The 25,039-nt window shown below is 30.3% G+C and overlaps 5 protein-coding genes across 5 annotated transcripts; 2 read left to right on the top strand and 3 right to left on the bottom strand.

The window, feature by feature from the left end:
• Nucleotides 1–88: 88 nt before the first annotated feature.
• PGO_070430 (Maf-like protein) lies at nt 89–1,519 on the bottom strand (the record flags this gene model as incomplete). The annotated part of the gene is made up of 1 exon (XM_028686916.1): nt 89–1,519. The coding sequence occupies one exon, from the start codon at nt 1,517–1,519 to the stop codon at nt 89–91; it is 1,431 nt and encodes a 476-aa protein (XP_028542717.1).
• Nucleotides 1,520–3,675: 2,156 nt separating this feature from the next.
• On the top strand, nt 3,676–5,313 carry PGO_070420 (hypothetical protein, conserved; the record flags this gene model as incomplete). The annotated part of the gene is made up of 1 exon (XM_028686915.1): nt 3,676–5,313. The coding sequence occupies one exon, from the start codon at nt 3,676–3,678 to the stop codon at nt 5,311–5,313; it is 1,638 nt and encodes a 545-aa protein (XP_028542716.1).
• A 903-nt stretch (nt 5,314–6,216) lies between these two features.
• PGO_070410 (vacuolar protein sorting-associated protein 46) lies at nt 6,217–8,140 on the bottom strand (the record flags this gene model as incomplete). The annotated part of the gene is made up of 7 exons (XM_028686914.1): nt 6,217–6,267; nt 6,589–6,672; nt 6,799–6,867; nt 7,054–7,167; nt 7,343–7,457; nt 7,817–7,908; nt 8,078–8,140. 7 exons carry the CDS (start codon nt 8,138–8,140, stop codon nt 6,217–6,219), a joined length of 588 nt encoding a protein of 195 aa, XP_028542715.1.
• Nucleotides 8,141–9,486: 1,346 nt separating this feature from the next.
• Nucleotides 9,487–14,727, top strand: PGO_070400 (exoribonuclease II; the record flags this gene model as incomplete). Its single annotated transcript, XM_028686913.1, has 2 exons — nt 9,487–11,999; nt 12,189–14,727. The coding sequence occupies 2 exons, from the start codon at nt 9,487–9,489 to the stop codon at nt 14,725–14,727; spliced, it is 5,052 nt and encodes a 1,683-aa protein (XP_028542714.1).
• Nucleotides 14,728–16,308: 1,581 nt separating this feature from the next.
• On the bottom strand, nt 16,309–24,405 carry PGO_070390 (endonuclease/exonuclease/phosphatase domain containing protein; the record flags this gene model as incomplete). The annotated part of the gene is made up of 1 exon (XM_028686912.1): nt 16,309–24,405. One exon carries the CDS (start codon nt 24,403–24,405, stop codon nt 16,309–16,311), a length of 8,097 nt encoding a protein of 2,698 aa, XP_028542713.1.
• Between the last annotated feature and the right edge of the window lie 634 nt (nt 24,406–25,039).

The following is a 25,039-nucleotide window of genomic DNA, read 5'->3' as shown; positions in this document are numbered from 1 at the left end:
AAAAAAAATTGGATAGAATAGCACACAACGTTACGGGAATATAAAGGGGGATAAGAAAAGGAGCAAGGGTCAACTTGCGGAATACAATTTATAGGAAATTGACAAGATGAAATAAAAGGTTTAGTGACAATCCAAAAATGCTGTCAATGTTTCCTTTGATGACTTTTATATACTTGTGCATATGGATATTTTCAATTTTTAATGCCCCTGCACAAAAGTAAATGGATGAGTCATCAAGTATTTTCTTTACAACCGAATCATCCATATCGTAAATATTAATAATGGATTCATCAATACCGGTTATAACTTTCTCTGTTTTTAATTCGATTAGGGTAATGCTACTATAACTATAGCATTTGTTGTTACTGTACGATTTGAGGAAATTATATGCTTCTTTTTCATTTTTTGGTTTCTCGTATATTTCTTTATTACAGTATATGACTTCATCTCCAACTAGTAGAACAACTTTTTTATCTTTACTCAAATCTGAAATTTGTTTTTGTAACGAATTATTTTTTTTAATCATATTCAATAGCCTCAATCCTTTTCCCACAGAAATATTCGATGTTAATGTAAGTGGGTTGTGTCTTTTTCTGCATCCTATTTTTTTCTCATCAATGTGTATACGTACTGATAGGAAATCTAAGTTGCTTTGTTTAAGGATATATTTTCTGGAGTTAGAGGTTGAACCAAGTACGAAGAAGTAATCATTAAGACTGTTGGTCGTAGAGCTGATATTGTACACTCCATTTGGGATACCTACTAAGTTAGGTGCACTAACTTCGCTAACCCCATTTATATTTTTCAGATGAACACAACTTGATGGATACATATTGGACATGTAGTTTTTCTTATATCTGTCACATACATCACATTGCTCATTTATTTCATCGTAACATAAATATAGAACATTGTTCTGTTCGTTTTTGCTGTTATATACAATTCTATTTCCCCCTATCAAGTTCATCATTTTTATTTTCTCAAAATTTGTGTGCTCGTCGGAAGTGAGCTCATTTGGGGAATTATTTTTACCTTTCGTTTTACTTTTAGAATGTATTTCTTTGTTTAAATCATGTGAGGGTATTTGTTCAGGGGTATTATTTTTCCATTCAAGATTATCATATGCAAATTTGGTGCTTAAGGATTCACTCCCAATTTGCGCATCCCTATAGCCATTATGCAAGTTAAAATGCTTTTTCTCTGAATCTTCGTGCATATGATTGGTATCATTGGATTCGCTTATATCAGAGTCTTGACAATTTGTGATGTATTCATACATATGATCATCTATTAAATTGTTTATTTTGATTATTTTATGAGTAACATTTTTGTTACATATACGCGAAGACAAATGGGAAATAATATCATCGTCAATTTCTAATTCCAAATCGTTAATTGATAGTTTCTTGTTATTTGATTCTTTTTCCTTCTCTAAAAATACACCATTATTTAGGTCCCCTATTTTTTTGTTTGAAGAAACATGATTTAATTTGCACTCCTCGACGTCAGGTTTGTTCATTTTCGTTTATTCTCCTCCTATGCTACGTTGTCGCTCTGATTCGTTTCTTCTATGCGAATGCCTTTCTGTTATTTCAGTATTTGTAGGTTGTTAAAATATAACTACCTTTAGTATATATATTCGAGTCTAGTGAAATATGCTTATAGCATTATGACTTTAATTTCGAAATGGGGATTTGATTGACTTTTTTAGGTAAAAATTTGCTTATCATAAATTATCTTTGCTTCCTTTGTGTATTTTTTGGACTTTTACATTTTTTTTTTATTTTATTTTTTGCAGGACTAATTTGGAAAAATGACAATCTTACATGTGTGTAGAGCAGTGTGTATCAGAAGAGCTGTTTTTTATGTTGATCATACGTTCAAGTACTTTTTTACATTCTCGAGGTTATAGAAACGTTTACGTATGTATGGGGAACATATGATGGAACATTCCTAGGAATATTTTAACCCCACATGGAAGCAATAAAAAAGATAAATAATTTTTTTTTTTTTTTTTTTTTTGATAAACCTTTTGTAAGTATCTAAGGTGAGCTGAGGAGAGGGGGAAAATATAATCATAATTGGAGAAAAAGAAAAAAAAAAAAAAAAAAAAAAGAAGATGAAGAGGAAGAGGACGAGGAAAGGGAAGAAATAGAAAGTGAGGTAGAAGAAGTGGAAGAAAAAAGTGCTAATGAAGACATGTAAATAAAAGCTGGAATTTGGCTCAATTTAATGGCTATTTTTTAATATAACAAAAACAGGGAAACAATCATAGAGACAAAATATGTATTCGTTCTTGTTTATGTACTAAATAATGGCACTAGGATATTTAGAAGGGCTCTCTAGTGTATTGCAGCTCCTTTTTTTTCTGAACAAAAATATTCACGATATAATTAACTTAGCGTGGAGAAATGTTAAAATTGTAATGAAAATAATGTGTTCTGCAAAATTTATTTTTGGAGAAGGCTTTTAAATTTAAGTGTAAGGAACACTGTTGACAGTGATGCATTGTGTATATATTATGCATCTTTAAAGAGGATCTTGTGAGGTGAAATGGACACAGAAGAAAATATATATACATATTATATATACGTACATGTAATTTTTTTTACCTTAAAATGATTTAACGGAACATTTTATATACACATATATGGAGTGAATCATTTTTATGTTCTCCTAAGTTATTAATGCTCCCTCGCAGAAAAAAGGAGAAAAAATATGTACATATTTTTCTGACATTTTGGAAACTACAAAAATTTCAACAAATTAGAAATAAAAAAGGGATAGAAAAATGGATTATTCATAGTGACAATTTTTTTTTTTTTTTATTTTTTTTTTTTTGTATACTGATCGATGCAGTTGTAAAAACACTAAATTATTTTGCTCTTTTGTGGTTGCCGTAGAAGGCACTTTTGGGAGCTTCAATCAAACTTTGGTACATTGAAAAAAGAAAAGTAATGTATTCAAATAGTCTGGGGGTCTTACGAGACTGATTATAATTCATAAATGTGTTTTCGTGTGGTACAGGAAGCAATTTAGGTTGAGGCGTATGTTATCTTATAAATATAGATATGCAAAAATAGATATATGCATATGTATGTCGTTATCTTAACCGTGACCCTTGTACTTGCTATTGACGAACGTCTCATCAGCTGGATTTCTAGTCAATAATTGCACCTTTGTTGTTATGTTGGGAAACTGACATAAAGCCCACACGTTTGTGCTCCTTTCACAGCAAATAGAGAACAAAAGAGGGGACGAAAAAAAAGGAAACGAACATAAATTTGCAGCAAGGTTGCATGTACCTCAAACGCTGCAAAAGTTGAAGACGATTAAAGATGAGCAATTATCGTTCGAGGGTTGCAATGTGTATATGTTCTCAATGTCCTATTCAGTCCGATTGACAAACCAAATGTGTACATCCCAACCCACTCCCAAAAAAAAAAAAAAAAAAAAAAAAAAATTAAGGCAACATGTCTGTATACAAGTTACACATATATTACTTTGTTACCAAATAGCAAAACAACTGTGTGAATCATCCATTTTTCCTGAAAAGTGCTTTTTGCACATTTGCATTCACATTAAGAGGCCAGTGTTTTTTTTTTTTTTTTTTTTTTTTTTTTTTTTTGTTACTCCCCCGGAGCTCTCTTATCCATTTTATGTATTCACAGAATTATGACTCAGAAAATTTCCCTTTTATTTGTGTTACTGCTTTTGCTAATAAGGAATGAAGCAAAAATAACAGAAAATGAGAAATTATATATGAACAAGAAGGGGTTGTTATTACCTCCGTACTATCAGCGGAGGTCTGGAAAAAGTGGAAGAAGGAGACCCTATTACTTTTTCATGGGAAAAAATAAAGAGGTTAAAATTGATTCAAAAAATATGAAGAAATATGTACTTACAAATATTCACAATTTAGAAAATGAAAAATGGTGTAACTTTACTGAACAATTAAGAAATGTAAAAAATAGGATATTCAATTTTTTCAAAAGAGATAAAAATGTTATCGATAGGTTAAGAGATTTAAATGAAAAAGAAAGTCTTTGGTTTGTAACTGGATATGCAAAAAATATGTTCACTGATAATTCTTTTTATCACATTATCGGTTTTGAGCACATAAAAGAAATGGATTTTAACAAAATAGATCTAGTAAATACGATGCCAGCACTGGAGAATTTACTAAGCACGTGTGGCAAAAAAGGAAACTTGCAAAATGGAGATTATATGATAGGGGCTTCCTATAGGGTAAGAAAGCATGTAGTTTTTTATAAAAATAACAATTTTTGTTTTAATGAGGTGTCCAAATATTATCAGACCACTCCCACTTCAGGGGCCACTTTCACTCGTGATACCCCTTCGACTAACACAGCAGACGAGAATAACAAGAAGAGGATTCATCACATGAACAAAAATTACATACTTTGCTCGTACACATACTACCTGCTTTATATATACAGTAAAAAAGACCTAAAATTTTACATATGTACATATGATATGAACAATGAGTGCTCTGTTTACGAAATGAAGACATTAGACAAGGAAGATTTGCACCATTTTCTGAATAATTACATATCAGGAAAAAAAGACTTAAAAAATATAAATGTGTTTTCTTTAATTAAGAAAAATAAAGTTAAGAGACATGCCCCTGAAGATATTAGCTGCTCAGAACTTTTAAATGTGATAAATTACACAAATAAGTTTAGTTCCTATTTGAAAAGGCTATTCAATTTATGTCACAATTCAGACATGCTATTAGAAAATAGAATAAGCCCAAAATGTGAACAAGGAAATATTACTTTCATTTTTGGAAATACCAATTTTTTACTTAAAAATAAAACGTATTTGGAATGTGTGAAAGATTTTTTTTTTAAAAATGATCAAGAGAAAAATATGTTTGATCATATTTTTAAAAATAACAAAGGGTACAAATTTTATGTCCAAAAAGGTGTAACAGATAAATCTTCTTACGTTTTGAGATGTACTAAAATTACCAAAAAAAAATTAGAAATGTTACACAAAAAATTGCTTACAAATTACGAGCACAAAAATTTTAATGAAAAGAAAGGAGACTCTTTTTTTGATTATACGAAAATTTTATTTGATAAATGTGCAAATTATTTATCAAGCAATGCAAAAAAAAATATATTCAATGAAGAAAATTATACGCATAGAAGCGTTTGCATAAATATCAGCTCAAACAATCGTTTCGGAGACGCAGAAAACATTTCATCCGATATTCCTGACGAAACTTTATTATTTACTTTGACGAAGAACTTCTTGAACAGTTTAATTTCCTACTTGCATGTGTAATATCCCCTATTGTATAGACGGATTGAAAGTAGAGAAAAACCTGATTGATTGTCATACTTTGCCCACTTGAAATAAACTTAATTTGTTGTTCTTTTTTTTATCCCCCCTTTTTGAAAAAATTCCTCATTATTTCCTTTCCTGAGTTTGTTCAGTATTGTATTACACTATACTGTGTTAAATTATGTTCTATTTTTTTTTTTTTTTTTCCTAATCCGTTGCCCCTTTTTTTTTTTTTTGCTTTTTGTTTCTGTGTATACCACAAAAAGAGTATATTTGAATTATTGAATTATATGTTTTTATGTATCATATCTGTTCAAGGCGAAAATAAAATGTCACATATGATAACCTATCCACTTATTTTATTACATTTTATTTTATTTTATCTTGTTTTGCTTTGTTTTGTTTTACTTTTTTTTTTTTTTTCTATACTACACAAAATGATTACACAATTTTACTTTCAAAATTTTCCCCTTCGTATTAATATGGCACAAATTAACAAAAAAAAAAAAAAAGTTTAAAAATTAAAAGATCCAAAGTATGAACACTGTAAATTTGTGCATTTTTCAAACTATGGCAAATGTTGTACAATTAGGGAAAGTATATATTCACACACAAGTGTGAGCAATTGCATGCACATATGTAACTTGTATATATGTATACATATTTTCCTTTTACATAACAAAAACAGAAACAAAAACACGTGGTAAACAAAATGGTTTAGTCTGTTAAATATTTTTTTTAAAAAATAAATACTGGAAAAAAATAATATGGTGACACAAACATACATTCTTACAAATAGCCCAAAATATATGTCCACTTAAGGAGAGTGATATATATATGTGTGCATATATGAAAAGAATGAGCTGAAATTTAATTATTGTTACTTTTTTTTTTTTTTTTTTATTATTTTAAATTTTTTATTCGTTCGCTCATGTTCGTGATTTCTTCCAAATGCTGTAAAAAGGGGATGATAAAAAAAGGAAAAAAAAAGATGGGGATGTGAATGTTCTTTTTGCAATCTTAATGATGTAATAAATACGTATTTCGTTCTTTCTATTGGCATTTATATTAGGTTATTTCTAGGTATCTAAAATTATACACAATTATAAGCTGTAATTTTTTTTTTTCTTAAAGAACTTTTTCTTTCTTCAGAACTATAAACCATAGCAATGCATAGTTCAGTTTGTGTATGCTGTGCTACTATTTTATTTTTATTTTTTTTTTTCGTTTCCTCTTCTGCGAGTGTTAATATATACATATGTGTGTGTGTTTTACTTTATTAATAGAATTTACAGGGCCCAGTTGACCATCTAATTTTATGGCCTGTTCATCTGCTATTTTTGAGATCAGTTCGTCAACCTGTGTAAGAGAACACGATATAAGGATGCAAAAAAAAAAAAGTGAGGAGAAAAGACAGTATTTAGCAAAGTAAATTAATGAAATTATATTATTTCATTTTCTATATTTTAATTATCCTTATTTTACCTCCTCCGTTGGGGCACTGATTGCAGAGGACGTTTGAACCGTGTCGTTTATAATTTCTGAGCTAATACTCTTTAAGGAGATAAGAAGAAGAAAAAATGTATATGCACGTATATATATATGTGCATATGTATATTTATAATGTTTATATGTTTATATACGCAATTCCCACGTGAATGCACGCACGCATTTGTGTGTATATTTATATAGGGTGATAATTTCCCCCTCCCCCCCATTTCGTAATCTTATTGGTCGTACAATTTCGTCAAAAATGTTTTCTAGCTTCATCACATCATTCCCTATTTTTACCGCATTGGTCTCGGCGTTAATTTTCTGTATTAGTGGGATCATTACACCTACGTCCTTAACTAGCTGTAAAAGGGCAGGTTAGGAAAGTGACGCGAAAATGCACATATATTACATGCACATGTGTGTGCACATTTATACATCTCTATACAGGTGTTGACAACTCGCACATTTTTTTTTTTTCTTTTTTTTTGAGGGTTTCCTTTTGCTCATATTTTCTTTAAATTAAGTAAAAACTAACGGAAGCGCATCTGTGGGCCCCCTCGAGTCTTGATACAAGGACATCCAATTTGTTACTTAAATTCAGATAATTAACTTTTTCGTTTTTTTTTCTTATGCATTTTTCTGCATATAGTCTGTTTAGGCAGGGTGGAATAAGACAGGGTGTTGCAGAATATGGCTTGGTAAAATGTGGCATAGTAAAATATGGTACAGTATTACGTGGCAGTGTGTAATGTGACATGGTAAAACATAGCATAATAAAATGTGACAAAACATAACACGAAATAGTGATACATAGGTGAGCATAATTTAACGACGGTTTCTACAACCCAATGAATTAACGGGGGGAGGGAAAAAAAAATTGAAGAAATAGCAACATAGTGCAAGCAAAAACAGTACTGTGCTATATAGTTGAAAAATGAATATGTTTAGTACAATGTTTAAATATGTATGCATATGTGCTTGTGTATAAACATTTATTAATTTCACCAACCTTGCTATGTCAATCTTTCCTGCTTGTATGGCCTTTTTCACATCGGCTATAAGTTTTTTCTCTTCTAATTCTGATCTGTTTGATAATTTTTCCTAAAATTATTGGAATGTGTAGTTGTAATGAAGGGATGGAGATCAAATCCAGAAAAAAAAAAAAAAAAATCATACTGTAGAAGGCATTTGTGTCCTTTTTCTTCTGTGGACATATTTTATATGTGCATTTGCATGCGAGTGTGTATATATGTATGTTTTCTCTTTTTACTAGTTCCTTTGTTTTTAATTTTAAACGGAAGATGTGATCCTCTGTAGATATTTTGTTACCCATCGTTTTATTTTAAAAGGTATGGATAGGTGTCTATGGAAAAGTTTTAGCAACAAATTTGAGGTTGTGCCCCTTTGGGGAATAAGTAAAAAATGAGTAACACTTTGGGGGGTAAAAAACGAAAAGGAAAAAAAAAAAAAAAAAAAAAAAAAGGGAAAACGAAAGCGAAGCCTGTAAAAATTTTCCAAATTTAAAAGGAAAAAAAAAAAAAAAAAAAAAAAAAAATCGTAAATTTTGATAAACAAAATTACGAAAAATTCATTATTCAAAGGTATTTTTTTTTTTTTTTTTTCTTTTCTTTTTTATTTCTTTCATGCATACAAAATGTCTGTGTTAAAAAAAAAGAACATGTCAAATATATAACATTTGCATTTACCAACACTCAGTTGCATACATGTATAGTGCGCACTAAACTTTTGAAGAACTACGCATGTACATTTTTTTATACATGCAGCATATAGGAACAAAAAAGCACATGCTTTGCAAAAAATATACACTTAGAGTTGTATTCTTTACTCGAGCAAAATGTGTTCAAAAAAAACGGCATCGAAGAAAAATCTACCCCTGTGAAAGAATAAAAATTTCCTTATAACAACACATAAAATGTTACTCTGTGTTGAAAAAAAAAGGAGGGCAAAAATAATTTGTTATTAATCAATGAGAAACTGCAAAAGAAAGAAGAAAGAAAAAAAAAAAAAAAAAAAAAGAACTTCACAATTTTATGGGGATAAGAAAAAACAAAAGAAATTGACGACTTTTAAAAAGAATAGAGAGAATATGAAATTTTTCTAGATAATAAACAAAACGGAAAAAATAGAATTTTATTGAAGGAACAAAGCTAGAATTTTACTATAATTATAGTTCCTATTTTTTTTTTTTTTTTTTTTTTTAGCATATTTAGTTTTCCGGAATTGTGTAGTTCGTTTTATGTGCACGTATGAATTGTGTGCCACATTAATATTTGAATGAGAAATAAGGGTTGAAAAAACTGATTTTTAAAATCACGACAAACATTTGAGACTTTCACAAATTTGGAAAATTGTCAAGGGGGAAAGGCAGAATATTGGCTGTTATCAAAAGAATCCGTATCATTCTGTTTTCGTGCCACATCTTTATTGTAGCAATTAATATTTGACATTTACCTTGTCCTATCAGGCCAACCGATAGCTCGTATTTGTGTTTCTACTCTGATTCAGCTGATTGCGAATTCCCACAGGGCAGAAACTTTTCAAAGGAAAAGAACAAAACACGACCCAAACACCACCACCACCCCCTGTGCATATCTACATGTCCAACAAAATGATATTACATAAAAGAGACGGAAGTGTGAAACAGATAAAAATGAGATAATGTTTTTTTTAAAAAATGTAAGAAGATATTGCTTTTATTCGAAAATTTATGAAAATATAAGAATTGTAAAGCAGGTTAAATTACAGAGGAGGGAAAAGCAGGATGGGGAGAAATCACCTGTTTGTAAAAGTGAGCAAACACAATCGAGTGTTACTGCGAATGAAAGGAAGAATGAAGGTAACTTCACCACGAAAGATTTAAAATCAGATAAACAATTTTATGAAAAAATATATAATAAAATAAAACAGAAAAATGTTAAATTGGAAGAAAAAGAAGTAGAAATACCATATGATTCTCTTGAAGGACAGATTCGAGAAAAATTCACTGTTAAAAATGAGCCTTTTGAGAAAGATCAACAGGTGGAAAATGAGAAAAAAATATCCAGTATCAATCGTCGGAGGTTTAATGAAAGCCCAATTGAGGGGACAACTTGTGTAATAGAAAAATATTATGAAAAAGGATACAATACATATTTGAAAGAAAAAAAAAAAGACTCTCGCTTAACATGTAATTGGGACCTTGCAAGTAACAAAAGTAAAAATATTAAAGATGAAAAACATTTGAAGCTGAAAAATAATTACTTAAAAAGTAAGGATATGTATTTAAAAGTTAAGGATGAATATGTAAGTGGATATAAAGGATGTAGAAATAGACAAGAAATGGAAAAAACATCAAATATACGTTCAGATAGGGCAATTTCCCCCTTACAGTCATGTGCATCTAATGGGAAGAAGATTAAAAGAAAGGGTAAATTAGAAGAGAAAGATTCCTGTTTGACACAAAAAGAAATAATATTGGGAGATTTACCATTCAGAAATGAACAACCGATGAAGACAAAAATGTCTGAATATAATGTAATAGAAAACGAGAGTCAAAAAAAAGTAAAAAGTCTTCCTAGTAGCAAAGATAATCAAAGAAATATACAACGCCATCTTAAGTATATTTATAAAAGTAAGTTAAATAAGGATTTACAAAATGGTAAAGACTATAAGGAGCATAATAATACCTTTTTGGAAGCAAAGTTGGAAAAGACAAAAAACACGAAAGGATTATCCAAAGGAGTGGACGAAACGGTGGATAAATATTACATCCTCGTGGAGTATGAAAAATATTGGGAAGAGGAAAAAATAGACAAAATTTTACAAATACAAAAAGATAGTAAGAAAATTTTAAAAAATAAACTATTCAAGGGAGTCTTATGTGTTTCCCCTTTTGATACAAGTAAATGTGTTGTGGTTAGTGAGGAAGATTCCATAGGTTTATCGAAAAAAAATGTCTTTTCTATTTATGGATATATTAGCCGAAATAGAGCACTAAATGATGATATAGTGTATGCGTATACTGCTCGAAGAAGAATCAACAGATTTGGAGATTCAGAAAATTTAGAGGAAATACTTGAAACAAATCAGATAGTAGACACCATTTCCGTAAGTGAAAAAGAAGATGAAAAAATGGAAAATTTTTGCAGAGTTGTTAATATTGTTGAAAGAAAAAATACACAAATTGTATGCACTTTGAATTATCAAAATATTAAAGAAAGTATATGCAACACATTTGGTGAGAAGGGCGTATCATCTAGGTTGAAAAATACAGACCCATCGAAAATGTGGCATTTTGTAAAAAATGCACAGGATGAAGGCGTAAATTACAACTGTGATGAGAATAACATAATAATTGAGTCAACTCTGGAAAATCCATTTAGGCAAACTATTAAGAAAGGGGCAAAAGGAAACGAATACCTATGCGCAAAAATACAGCCCCTTGACACAAGGTTACCCTGCTTCATATACGACTCTTTTAATTTTATGATAAATGAGTTATTTTGCTATTTGAAAAAAAAAAAGATGAATTTATACCTTTTAGTGAAATTTAATAAATGGGATGAACACCAAATTAATCCATCCGGAAGTATTACGACCATATTAGGAAATGAAAAGAATTTTTTTGGTCTCATTTACTTTTTTATCCATTTTTACAAAATACATTTTCACATTTATAATAAAGATGACATGTCTTATTTGAGGAGTATGATGGAGGTAAGCAGCAAAATGCTTTCAACTTTTGAGAATCGTAATTTTGTTTCGTTGAATTTACAAGGTATGGAAGGTGGAACCCAGTTAGGAATTCCATACGAAACGGGACCTCTAACAGATGCAGAAACGGATGTGGAAAGAGAAGCATCTTCAGTAACACAGCATCGACTCAAAATGGCTTATTTGAGGAATATTCAAGAAAATAATAAGTGTATCGAAAAGTATATGCTAAAAAGTTTCTTTAAAAATAGGGAAATTATAACGGATTTAGATATATTTACTATAGATCCATTAAATGCAAAAGATTTGGATGATGCATTATCAATTGAATTCATCACAAATAATTGCAGCAGTGTAGAAACTGAATTTGAGTATCGAATAGGAGTGCACATTTCTGATGTCTCCTTTTTCGTACATCCCGATTCATACTATGATAGAGCGGCATCCAAAGTGTGCAACACGATATACATGGATTTTCTGTAAGGACCCAACACTGTGCATGTGCAGAAGTGGAGGCCATTTAGCATGAGCCTATTCGCGTGTGTTTGTGCATACGTGTGTTTGTGCATGCGTGTGTTTGTATGCATACATGCATGTGAGAATTTCCATCTACGTATGCTTTTCTTAGATCCATCAGAAATTCTTTAATACCATCACCCCATTTTCAGTGTAATTCACATGCTTCCACGTATTTTAAGCGAAGAAATATGTTCCCTAAACACTGAAGGCGAGAAACTTTCCTTTTCTGTCTTTTTCCATCTGGACAACCGAACGAACCCCTATGATATTACAAAGAGAAAAAATGGAAAAGATGTGAAATTTAAAAAAACCCTAATTAAGAGTAAGTACAAATTAAATTATGATGTAGTTGAAGATTTCCTGGATGAAGTTTATTTCCACATTGAGAATGTTAGTAAAAATTTAAAGGAAATGGAAAAAAAAATACTAATAAATGGTAATTTCCCTCTAAACTATTTTTTATTAGAATTTGAAAAAATATGTAATAAGTATAATATAAACACCAAAGTGGGTAGTGACATATTTCGATTATACCTATTATCCAGAATGTTGAAGGAGAAAAATGGAAGGAAAAGCATGAACACAAAGTCGTCCTTGCTATTTTCATTGAATGAGTCCGATTTAACTGAACAGTACTCACGTGATAGAGTAGATCCAATAATGATAGAAGAAATGGAAAAAGATTATTATCATTCAAATGGTGAAGGTGATAATGGAATTCATGATTGTACGAGCGGGAGAAAACCTAGCATGGAATATTTTTTGAAAAAGTATAGATTTCAAATGATGTTTAACGAAACAAACATGGAAAATATACATGTGGAAAAAATGGAATACAAAAAGAAGAGTCACATGCTAATAGAAGAAATGATGATTTTAACAAATTTTTTAGTAGCAGATAAAATTACCAATAGTAACAAATTGGGTATTCTAAGAATACATGAAAATACATCTGAAGACATTAAAAATAATCTCTTGCATATTATTGATTATAATACATACAACAAAATTAACGAGACCATTAATATAGAAAAAAGTACAATTAACGATATTTTAACCATGTGTGAAGAAATTTTAAATGAAAACCAATTTTTGTGTTTGCAGCATAATATTTTGAAATACTATAAAGAGGCAATATACATTCCATATGGAGAAGGAGAAAAGAAGACTGATCATTTTGGTTTGGTGCTAAGTAAGTATATCCATTTTACCTCCCCTATAAGGCGATATATTGATATTATTACGCACAGAATTTTAACTAATATTTTGGAATATGATGAGAAATCATTTTCTTACAGTTATGAGGACTTGAAGAAAATATGTGATCAGTGCAATATTCAGAAGAAAAAAACAGATGAAGCACAAATTCATTTGAAGAATGCCCTTCTAAATAGATACCTGATATATTTGAACGATTCATATCAAACAGAACAGGAAGTAGTTGATAAAACACCTGAAATGTCAACTAAAAATGGAGAAGTTGATAATTCAGAGGATGTAGTCTCGTGCACGCTTCACACAGAGGCTCACAATTCGTATGATAACACCACGGAGCAGTATATGCTTCGTTCTAAAGAAAACAATTGTATGTATGAACAGAACACGAGAAAGGAAATTAGATACACTCCACCTAAAAAAAATGAACAAGAGGAAACTCATAGACCTATAAAGAAATATTTCTATCGAAGAGATGGTGTCATAAGTTTCCCAACCGAAGCATATATTCAAGAAATAGTGATAACGAAAAGTACAAAAGAAAATATTTGCTTAAATATATTAAATAACAATTATATAGATATTGGCAAAATTGGCAATACTGATGGAGTGGTCAAATTAGAGACATACACGTCCTATATTTTTAATCCATCCAAAGAAAGCAACGGCATAAACAACTATATGGTGGAAAGAAGTGCTTCAATATCTGATGATATAAAACTTATGAATTATAGAGCTGATGAAATAACTAGTTTGGATAATAATAGGGAAGAAAATGCTAAATGTAAATTTAAGAAAAATCAAAGTGATAGTGGAAAATTAAAAAATGCCATTGTTTTTTATGTCCCATTATTAGAAACAGAGAAATCAATCAGTGATAGTTTGTTGAATCTAACGTTTCAATATATCTTCGTGTTATATAGGGAAAATAATTTTATTTATGATTTATCGAAAGGGGTGTTATACAGATTATGTGGAGATACTGTTCGCGTAAATGGACAGCCCAGTGATAGTCAAAATAAGTTATTGGTAATCGAAGCAACAGAAGGAACAAAAGAAGAATCAGGAAAAAACAGGAACCAACTTGTGTTTAAAATTCTTAAAAAAATAAACAACTTTGAATTAAATGTTAAATATGAATTACTAAAATTGAATGACAAAAAAGACTTTCAAAATATTTACAATGTTTTGTACATTCAGGACGTTTTCTTCAAAAGGGATGAAAATAACAAATCGGATGGAAATTCCAAAATAGGTCTGCAGCAGGAGAAATGTATAAATGAGAATAATAAAAGAGGTGAATGTTTGATAAAAAATCCTACTTGTTTTGTTGGGGACAAAAGGGAAATGGAACAAGTGTTAAAGGAAGGTGAAAATGAGAATGTTGAAGAGTACGAAATTATAAGTAGATTTCAGAAGAAGGAAATTTATATTATCCCTGGATCTCAGCTATGGACATTGCGTTTAGCATGACAAAATGTAAGTTATATGTCAGGTGGGTTTCCAAGTGGCTATAATTTCCATGTTTTTATTTCTTTAATATATATTAAAATGAAGCGAGGTTATTTTAGAGTAAAAAAAAAAAAAGAAAAAAAAAAAAAAAAAGTACCCACCGTAGCAACCTCTTTATGGATATAAAAATATGGGTTGTATCTTTTTATTTTTTACCCTCAACACATATTTAGTTTTTTTTTTTTTTTTATTTCATTTTTTCTAGCCCTTTTTTTATGATGTCCATATTTTTCATACTATGTTATTATAATTCAGTTCAATTTTTCTTTTTTTTAAGTGTGAACAATATGACACGCTTTGGAGTTAACTAATAAAAGTGAATCATCATGCTGTTAGCAAAAGTGCACAAGTGTATCATTATGTTTATGTTTTCCTCTACGTACGGATAAATGGCCAATTCATGGCTTTTATGTTTTGCCTGTTTTGTCAGTCTTGTCTCGTTTTGCTTATTTGCCTTTTTTTCACCTTTTTCCCATTTTCCCTGTTTTTCCTGTTTTTAAATTTTTTTTTTTTTTTTTTTTTTTTTTGCACACATCGGTATGAATATCTGAAATGTTTGATTCTCAAATCTGAAGGTATCTCGGCTGTAAAATTTTCACCTTTTCTATTTTATTTGTTCTTTTTCGCGTCTTTTTATTCATTCTTAATTAAAAATTTTGTCAACTTTGAGTTTTAAGTTTTTTTTTTATTTTTGAATATATACAACTGAGTTATTCAAATAATTTAAAATCAAATTTTCATTAAAGTGTAAACATTGAAGGTGTAAAAAAAATTGACACACTGAAAATGCGAGGAGGGATAAAGTAGTGTATGTGCATGTAGGGTGACCACATAAATGTATACTCATTGATATATTATACACATATAGGTGTAATGAAAGTTACAAAAGTGAACACACATGTAGTATCAATGATCTGTTGTTTAAAGTTCTCACATTTGTATATATATAAATAAATTATACAACTGCCTAAAAAAGGAATATTTTAAAGAGTACTTAAAAAGAAAAAAAAAAAAAAAAAAAACTTGCAAACTTGCAATTAATAATGCTTAATTTAAATTGAATCAATTGGAACATATGTGACGGTCAAATAAACAGTAAAATAAATGAAGCTACATAGCAATGTTGAAAATGAGAATGGTTAAAAAGAAAAGAAATAATAACATAATAAGTCACATATGAAATGATATGAATTAATAATGTATAAATTAAATATAATTAAATGTATTTTTTTTTCAAAAGGTACAGTCCAAATAGCATAGGGAAAAGATTATGCGCTAGTTTGGTACACAAAGCTCAGGGGGGTGGAGAGGATGGTGATAATAAAAAAAAAAAAAAAAAAAAAAAAAAAAAAAAAAACTGTGAACATGAAAAATATTACTCCGTTTGCGGTAAAAAAAAAAATAGCTAGAATATTCATAACAATGTCTGTGTGTGTTATATTTACATATGTATGAAGTCAATTGCTCATATACAAATGTGTACATAGCTGAATAGTCCACCTAAGGTACGAAGAAGAATGTAAGACAACGTATCCCTCCTCTCTACTTGTTATGGACAAACTTATGATTTTTTTTCAGTCTTAAATCTATCTTAATAGCGTAATGATCTGACATGGTCACAAAATGGACATTTTTTATTTTCATACATACAGAATAGCAGCAATTAAAATTTTTGTAATTCCTATGCGAATGAACCATTACAGAAGGTTCGTTAAAAAGTATCTTGGCACTCTTGATATAATAATGTTTCAAAATTTTTTGGTCTCTATATTTCCTTATATTAAAAGTTTCTTCTTCTGCTTCTTCTTTTCTGTGTTCATAGATCATATCGCTTTTGTTATTTCCAACAAGCGTTTTGGAGGTACCTGTAGTAGCTTGGGGGTTCCAGAAAAAATTGGAATACTTTTGACATTCGTGATTGGTACCACATGTTTCAGAGGACATATTTGTTCTCTTCCTAATTCTGCACCCCTTCTTCATGATAATTTCACTGTCGCTATTTTTTTTTATGTTCATACTTATATGCGACTTAGCTCCACTAGGATTATTACTTTGTTTATCGTTTTGTCTAATATGGGCATACTGACTACTTTTTCCTCGTTTAGCGTGTTTTCCATTTTTTCCATTTTTTCTTTTGTTATGGTTAATGGGAGGAAAGAATATATAATCGCATCGTAATCCATTACATCTGGAATGTGGTCCAATTGCGTTTAACGGGTTCAGGGGGTCCCAAGTGAATTCATCACTAGAAACATTTTCTTTTTCTTGCATTTTACAGAAGCTTTTATTTTTTATATTTAGATTCGTTTTATTATATAAACTTCCTTGAGATGATTCATCCCCTCTTGTTTCGCTCCAAATAAGTGTAAACTTTTTCTTTTTTGATGAATCGTTATTTTGCCAGATTACATTACGTTCATCCAAAGAGTTTTCTCCTTCTTCGTTATTCTCCCTAAAATGATCGTTGTCGTTTTTCTCTTTATTTCTTCTTTTAAAAATGTAATGTTTTTTACTTTTTGGAGAATTCTTCTTATTTTTCGCATTCTTGGTATTTCTCTGCTTCGCTTGATTCGATTGATTTTCTCGATTCCCTTGATTCGCTTGATTCGCTTGATTCGCTTGATTCGCTTGATTCGCTTGATTCGCTTGATTCGCTTGATTCATTTGATCCATTTGATTATTTTGATTCCCCTGATTTTTTAACTTCGTGTCATATTCACACATTTTGAACAAGGTATTTACCAGTTTAATATGATTCATCGGCTTTTGAGGATCCGAATTATTTTCAACAAAATTGCAGCTGTTTTGAATACGATGTGATTCACTTTTCTGCTCCTTTTCAAGTATCAGAAATTGTTTCTCATCATTTATATTGTTTATTGTACTATGTTCCTGATTGTAAATTTTCTGTTTCAATTTGTTTGTCGTTTTAAATTTTAATTTTTTAATGAAATAAAAAATGTCTTTTTTCAGTGCTTCTTGGCTTCTATTGTTGTACCACCTTTTGGTGAATCGTAGAAAATTCCCACCTGATGTTTTTCTTTCGTCATTTGTTATTTTATCATTTTGCACTGAATCCTCCCCCCCAGTGTTGCTGGGAGAATGATCTACCGTTTGTTTCTCCTCATTTTTAAAATTAGCTATTTGTGCAATGTTCACCTTTTGGTTAAAGCACGGAAAGAGATAGTAATCATTCTCATTTTTTCCCTTTTCTTTTTTTAATATGAATTCATTTTCCACTGCTACCTCTTTCTTTCTATCCTGTATATCGAATAGCTCGTCATCTCGTTTTCTTTCCTGATCATCCCTCAACAGTGTTTTCTTTTCAGCCTTGCCTGCATGATTCCTTTCACAATTTCTGAGAATGTTATAAAAGAATTTTTTTTTCATTTGTTTTATTTTTTTCTTTAATTTGCTTATTTTTTCCGTTTTTTCATTTGGATTAATATTCATTTTTTCCTCCGTGGTATCCTTAGCTGTATCTGGAAGGGTGAAGTTGATATCATCGTAACTACTAATAGTTGAACCGCTTCTACTTTTTGCAAGCATAGAGTCGTTACAATGAGCAATGTTTAGCACGTCAATGTCATAAATTTTTGTATCACTTCTGTCTTTGCTAATGTCCATACTATTCAACATAGAAAACTTCTCCTCTTTATCTCCTCTCTGTAAGAATTGTAAATTGGCGAAAATATTACGCATGTTTTGTTTTTTCAATTTGTTTTCACATTTTGCATCCACATTCTGTATTTCTTTTTTATTATCATCATTTAACGAAATTTCATAAAAAGTAGTAGTTGTGTCACTTAATTGCATGCATCTTTCATTTTGTATTTGATCATGTGTTGAGTTATCATTTTCACTATTTTTCAGGATTTGCATATTGGCAGTGTCCTTACCATGGTGCAGAAGATTCATTTTATCAGCTCCTTTTTGTTCTTTCAATTGTTCAAATGGTATGTAACCTAATATTTTTTTACTTCCTTCTTTTTTAGAATCACTACCAATTGGTTGTTCACTTTCTGAAAAATTGATTCGTTTTATCGTGTCTGATGCCTTTTCCCTTGTGTCAAAATGGATACATCCCTCTACTGTATCTTCATTGTTTCCTTCGTTTATGTCTCCTATGATAACCTCTATTTGTTCTTTCTGAATCCTTGAACCTGTGTTCACACTTTCATGTAGGTCATTCCTTGATACATTAGAACTCCTGTCACTAAACCAATTAGATTCTTCTTCTTCTTCCTCCTCCTCATCATCATAAAGATCGGTATATGAATGATTGCTTTCACTTGATACATCACTAGAGAACAAATTTTGTTCAGTGTTGTTATAATATCCATTTGTTATGGCATGATAATTTTCTGCTTCTTCTATTTTATGTGCATTCCATTTTTCTTCCTCGTTAATTTTAACAATTTTAAAAAATTCATCACTCTTGTTGCATGTGCTAAATTTACAACTTAAAATGTTACAATTTAAATTCTCTTTATTTTTGAAATAATAACAAGCTGAACAACTTAATAGGTTCCCTTGTCTTCCTTGATTCTCTATTTTTTCTTTCTTATTTGTGATGTAATTGATATGATTCTGTATGTCCCTAGATTTTTTTAAAAATGCATGTACATCTCTATCCATATGATTATTTTCTTTCATATCAACATCTTTTTCATTATCTCTAACGATATCTCCATTACTTAAATTATAATGCTTTATCCAATTACGTATGGTGCAAAATTGTTTACGATGGATTCCATTCATATGTAAGTTTTCTTCCACCTTTTTATCAGAAGTTTTACCCAAAAGGTTATATTTTCCATTCACGTTATCTGAATCCACTGTAACAGAACAATGGGCAATACCACCGATTTTCAAAGAATGTGAAGAGGAATTGTCTAAAGCTTTCACACGATTAATTCTTTTAAACATAAACATCTTGGAACTGGATGCAATCTGCTTGACATAGGGGTTCCGACTTTTGATATTTTTTCTTGTGTACCTTTTTCTGCTGTGGTAGTTTATTTTGTCTTCACTCGTGGGCAAATTTTTTTTTTTTTTTTTTGAAATTATTTTTGAAGATATTCTAATTGTTTTGGATGTCGTTGTTGAACACATTTTTGAATATATTTTTGAATATATTTTTGAACAAATTTTTGAACACGTTTTTGAACACATTTTTGAACACATTTTTGAACGCATTTTTGAAATTATTTTTATGACTTTCTTGTTGGAAGCACACAAGTACTTAGAAACGCTCTCGCCCACAGTAAGTCTTTTACTGTGAGCACTCATATCTTTCGAAAAGCACATGCGGTGTCTATATAGAAAGCTATTCCTAAATAGCATATTTTTTTTTATTGCACTTTTTATTTCTTTATTTCTAATTTCGTTAAATTTGTTTACGCTCTTTTTTAATTTTATATTTCCTAAACAGGCTGATGGTTCATATTTTATGATATTATCATCGAAATTCCATTCCTTTTCACCATTAATATGTACATTCTTATCACACATGCTGACATAACATCTTGAATTTATGAAATTATTACAGAACGGTTTTTCAAAATTTTCATAAAATCTGACGTTGTTATTTGTCGAATCGTTATTACATAAGGAAACATGCAAGGAATTGCCGTTACCTATTTCATTATCATTTTTATTTTCTCTATCATTAAAGTTTTCTCTTTCTTGGTAGAAAATAATTTGTGAATTCTTCGTATGGTTATTGTTAAACATAGCATCATTGATAATACTGTCTGTTAGGTTTACGCTGTCTTTACATTTATAATTCTCCTTATTATTACGATTGGAGTTATTGTCTGATTTTTCAATTACCACTTTTTCTATGTCACTGCTGACATTGAGATTTATCCCTACAGCAGATTTATTCTGGACCTCTTTGCTATCACTGGGAAATGGGTAATTATGGGAATTGTAAATAGTGGAGCTGTAAATACTTGGAGAAATTATACGCACTTTTTTTTTCTGCAACTGTGGTAATGCTTTTCTTATGAATTTTTTTTTTTTTTTTTTTTTGACATTTCGAGCGTAAAGCCAAGCGTCTTTCCATCCTCTTTTAATAAACGAAGAATAGTTATTTGGACACAAATTTGGAGCTGCATTTAAATCTCCAATAATGATTGGAATTGTATTCCTTTTCTCTGCATTTCTAGCAGTTTCCATAATTTGCCTGATTTCGAAATCTCTTACCTTTTCTATATATTTAGATTCAGTATCTGCGGCACCGCTAGCTAGATGCATATTGACCAAAGTAATGCAGCTAAAAAATGGGACATCAATAACGACTTCTAGAAAACCTTTTGTGCCAAATATATTTTCCAGATACGTTACATGTTTAAATCTATGGAAAAAGGAGTATATAATTGGGTATTTACTAAATACCAGCAAACCATGGTGAAGGGCAAGGTATTTTTTTCTTCTACAGGTTAATTCTTTTTTATTTCCTCTCTTTGTTGTAATGATGCCCTTTTCGGCCCTCTTTCTATTCTCTGAATTATATATATATTTGTCATTTTTGCTATCTTGGTTATATAAACCATTCTGTTCCTGTTCATCTTTTGAATAATCTCCATTTTCTCCATTAGAATCATTAAACATTTCTTTGAAAGTGTCGCTACAATAATTATCTCTAGCACAGAATGGATAAATGAGCGTTAAATGATTCTTCAGGTATTCAACATGCTTTTCATCATATACTTCCTGTAATGCTATGATGTCTGCATTAGTTCTTTTTAGAGCAAATGGAATGTGTAATAATCTGTTTGAAATGAATGGAGGATTCTGATAGATACGAACACCACATATTTTGTATTCTAGCAATCCTGTATTGAATGACATGAAAGAAAGGTTTTTAAGCATATTATTCATAATATTGAAATCTTTTTTATCTGTTTTGTTTTTCACGCCATTAGTATTCTGTTTATTATTGCTTTCAATTTTTTTTCCTTTTCCTTCTACGTCCTGCTTATTAGTCCTGTGTTGCTTACATTCGCCACATTCACATTTTGCATTTCCACTGAGTGTATTGAGCGTATTGAGCGTATTGCAGCTTTCTTTGGGACTGTTTTCTTTTACTTTATTCTTGTCTTCAGAAATATTATTTTTATTTTCTTCATGACTGATCTTTTCATTAGCAGTAATATCATTTTGATGAAATTCCTTCGCTGGAACCCTATTCCCATGGGGCATGTTTTCAGGAACAATTTCATTAGCAGATTTAGAATTCAGGTGATTCTCTGATGTAGTATTGTAGCTAGGTTTCTCTTGCTTTCTTTTTTTTCTTTTCCTTCTCTGGCCTTCTTCTTCATCTTCTTCTTCTTCGTCTTCTTCGTCTTCTTCGTCTTCTTCATCTTCTTCATCTCCTCTCTCTTTTTCTTCATCTTGCTTATGGCCATTACAACTTCCCTTATCATTGCTTTTGCTGTCCCTGATAATGCTCTTCCATATCTCACCTGTATCTGTAAAAATATTATTACCATCATCTTCAAATGTGTTGTTATATTTTCCTGTTTTATTGTTTTTAGCATTACCATCACCTGCCTTGCTGTCCAATGTACTTGCCATACTATTTGCTTTGTATGCATTTCTCGATTCTCCCTTTTGTTCTTTATTGTCTGCAGTTATGGCCACAAATATATCATTTTCTGCATTGTCATTTTGGTTTCCATCTTGCTTTCCATCTTGCTTTCCACCTTGCTTTCCACCTTGCTTTCCACCTTGCTTTCCATCTTGCTTTCCATCTTGCTTTTCACCCTGCTTTTCACCCTGCTTTCCACCTTTGTCATCTCCATCATTTTCTTCATCACGTTTGTCCTCTTCACTATCATCTTCTCCATTCTCATCATCACTTTCATGATTCTTCCCACTGCCACCACCACCACTCTGGTTATCATCATTTCTGTTTCTTCTTCTCCCACTTCCAGTCTCTTCTCTGTCTCCACTGCCATTTCTACTAGCACTGTTATTTTCGTTATCGTTTTCATCGTTTGTGGCACTCCGCCCGTTGCTACCAAACCTACAATTGGAATGAATATCCTTGTCACCATTTTGATTCCTCTGTGTATCATAACAGTTTCTACTTGTTGATAATTCTCTTCTGTAGGTACCACTGAATGGACGAGTTTGGATTTCTGTGCACCTTATTCGTATTAAAGTGTTTATGTTAACTCTATTGATTTTATCCGAAATTTTTTTATTTTCTCCATGGATGCAATTGTCATTAATGTTACTTTCTCTAAAATGGAATTTTCTATATCTTCCTTGGTTTTCTTCGATAGAATGGCTACGATTGTGTGTATCTGATTTTCTGCTCAGATTGATGTTTTTTTCTCTCTTATCTGTTCGTACTGAAAAAAAATGTGCTTTTTTTGATGGATTTTCTTGAAAACTATAAAACTTGACTAAAAAAACTAACAGACTCAATGACCACATTTGTTCTAAGTAATGATACGTAATATGAAATTTCTTAATTCTATACACATTTTCGAAAAGGAATAAAATTTGCAAAAATAAACTAACCAAACCATTCACTTGAGCACAAAAGCTATTAAAATAACAATGGACATCGAAACGATATTTGGTGATTAGATAAAAAAAGAAAGAATCTTTTTTATATGTATTTATTATATGTAATGTTTTCTTTAATGGTAGAGATTCTTTCGAGAATATTTTTTTCCTCTTTGTGTGATATAAAAAATAATGTTTATTTTTCATCATCTTATGCATATATAAAAGTGGGATGCAATTTTCCATTTCCTCCTGATAAGCTGGCATAATAGTATTCTTTAAAAATACATTTGCAGTCATAAATGGATTTTCAAAATTGATATAATTAATCTGTTCTGTGCATAAGCAAAGTATCCAATTTGATTTCACATTCTGGCATATGAATGTCTGTTGTAAAAAAATAAGTTTCACATGATATTTTTCTTGTTGAATGATTTCATCTGTTTTATGCTCACATTCCTTTAATTCATTTGCATTGCCTATGTTGTAACAATCTGTAGGGTTGTATTCACTGCTTTCTTTTTTTAAGTGGATAAAGGAGATATCTCGTGTGGCAACATGGAAATTTCGTATGGTAATATGAATAATTCGTGTCATGATATGGGCACTTGTAGTAATCATATTTGTAATTATTTTTTGATGATCCTTACAAAGCGAAATGTTTAAATAGGGATACTTTGCGAACACAATGAACTTACAAAGACGTAGCAAATACTTTTTGGCGTAACATAGGAATAAGTTCTTCATGCATTTTCTCACTTCTTCCAGAATGTACACGATAAATCTTTCAATTAGTATTTTCATTAGTCGAGTTATTAGTAGGTCTATTAGTTGTCCAATCAGGACAAGGTGTAGTGAAATTGGAAATGACATATGCGGGGATTGCTGCAATAGAAGACTATGTGCTTCATGCATCCAAAGTGGCGAATTTTCTTCCAATGACGAATTGAAGATGCATTTTTTTTTTGCGTACCCATTTGGAAAAAAGATAAAACTGATTATTTCTACTCTTGTAGTGCCAGGTGAAATTTTTTGGATACCCCTTCTGCAATTATCCTCATACATGTAGTCATACGTGGGGGTGGAAGTGCTTTTTCTAACACAGACTTTCATTATTCGTGTTCCCATTTTTTCCTTTTTTTTTTTCATTCCTTTTTATTTCTACATATGTTCAAGTGTTACGATACATGGTTCACACATAATTTCTATTTTTGTATTGTTACATTTTATTGTACTTTTATTATATTTCGTTTTATTTTTGTGTGTGTGTGTGCTTGATATTACAATCGTGTATTTATACCATTCTCAAGCGTTTCCACTTTCTATAGTAAGAATGTAAATAATAACAACACAATGGAAAGGAAAGGAAAAGTGAAAATGTAAAAAAAATAAGGATAAACAGGAACACAAAACGTTATGGAAAATGCGGGAGAACTGGAAAAAAAGGAAAAATTGGAAACAAAAAAAAAAAAAAAAAAAACACTTAAAATCTTCTTAATTGTGATATTTTGGAAAATTTATAATAAAAGATACATTCATTAAAAAAAAAAAAAAAAAGAGAAATTAAAACGTGTAGAATTATCAAGGTATATATATATATATATATATATTAATTCATTGCTTATTATTGTATTTTTTTTTTTTTTATTTATTTTGCGCCAAAATGTGAAAAAAAAAAAAAAAAAAAAAAAAAATGAACTGGGTTCGTTTATCATTTTATGCATATAAAATTATGCACATATGTGTA

The sequence above is a fragment of the Plasmodium gonderi genome (genome assembly GCF_002157705.1).
Source record: "Plasmodium gonderi DNA, contig: Chr07, whole genome shotgun sequence".
In the NCBI taxonomy this organism is placed as follows: domain Eukaryota; phylum Apicomplexa; class Aconoidasida; order Haemosporida; family Plasmodiidae; genus Plasmodium; species Plasmodium gonderi.
Note: the sequence above shows the minus strand (reverse complement) of the source record. Positions and strands in the feature narration are given on the sequence as shown.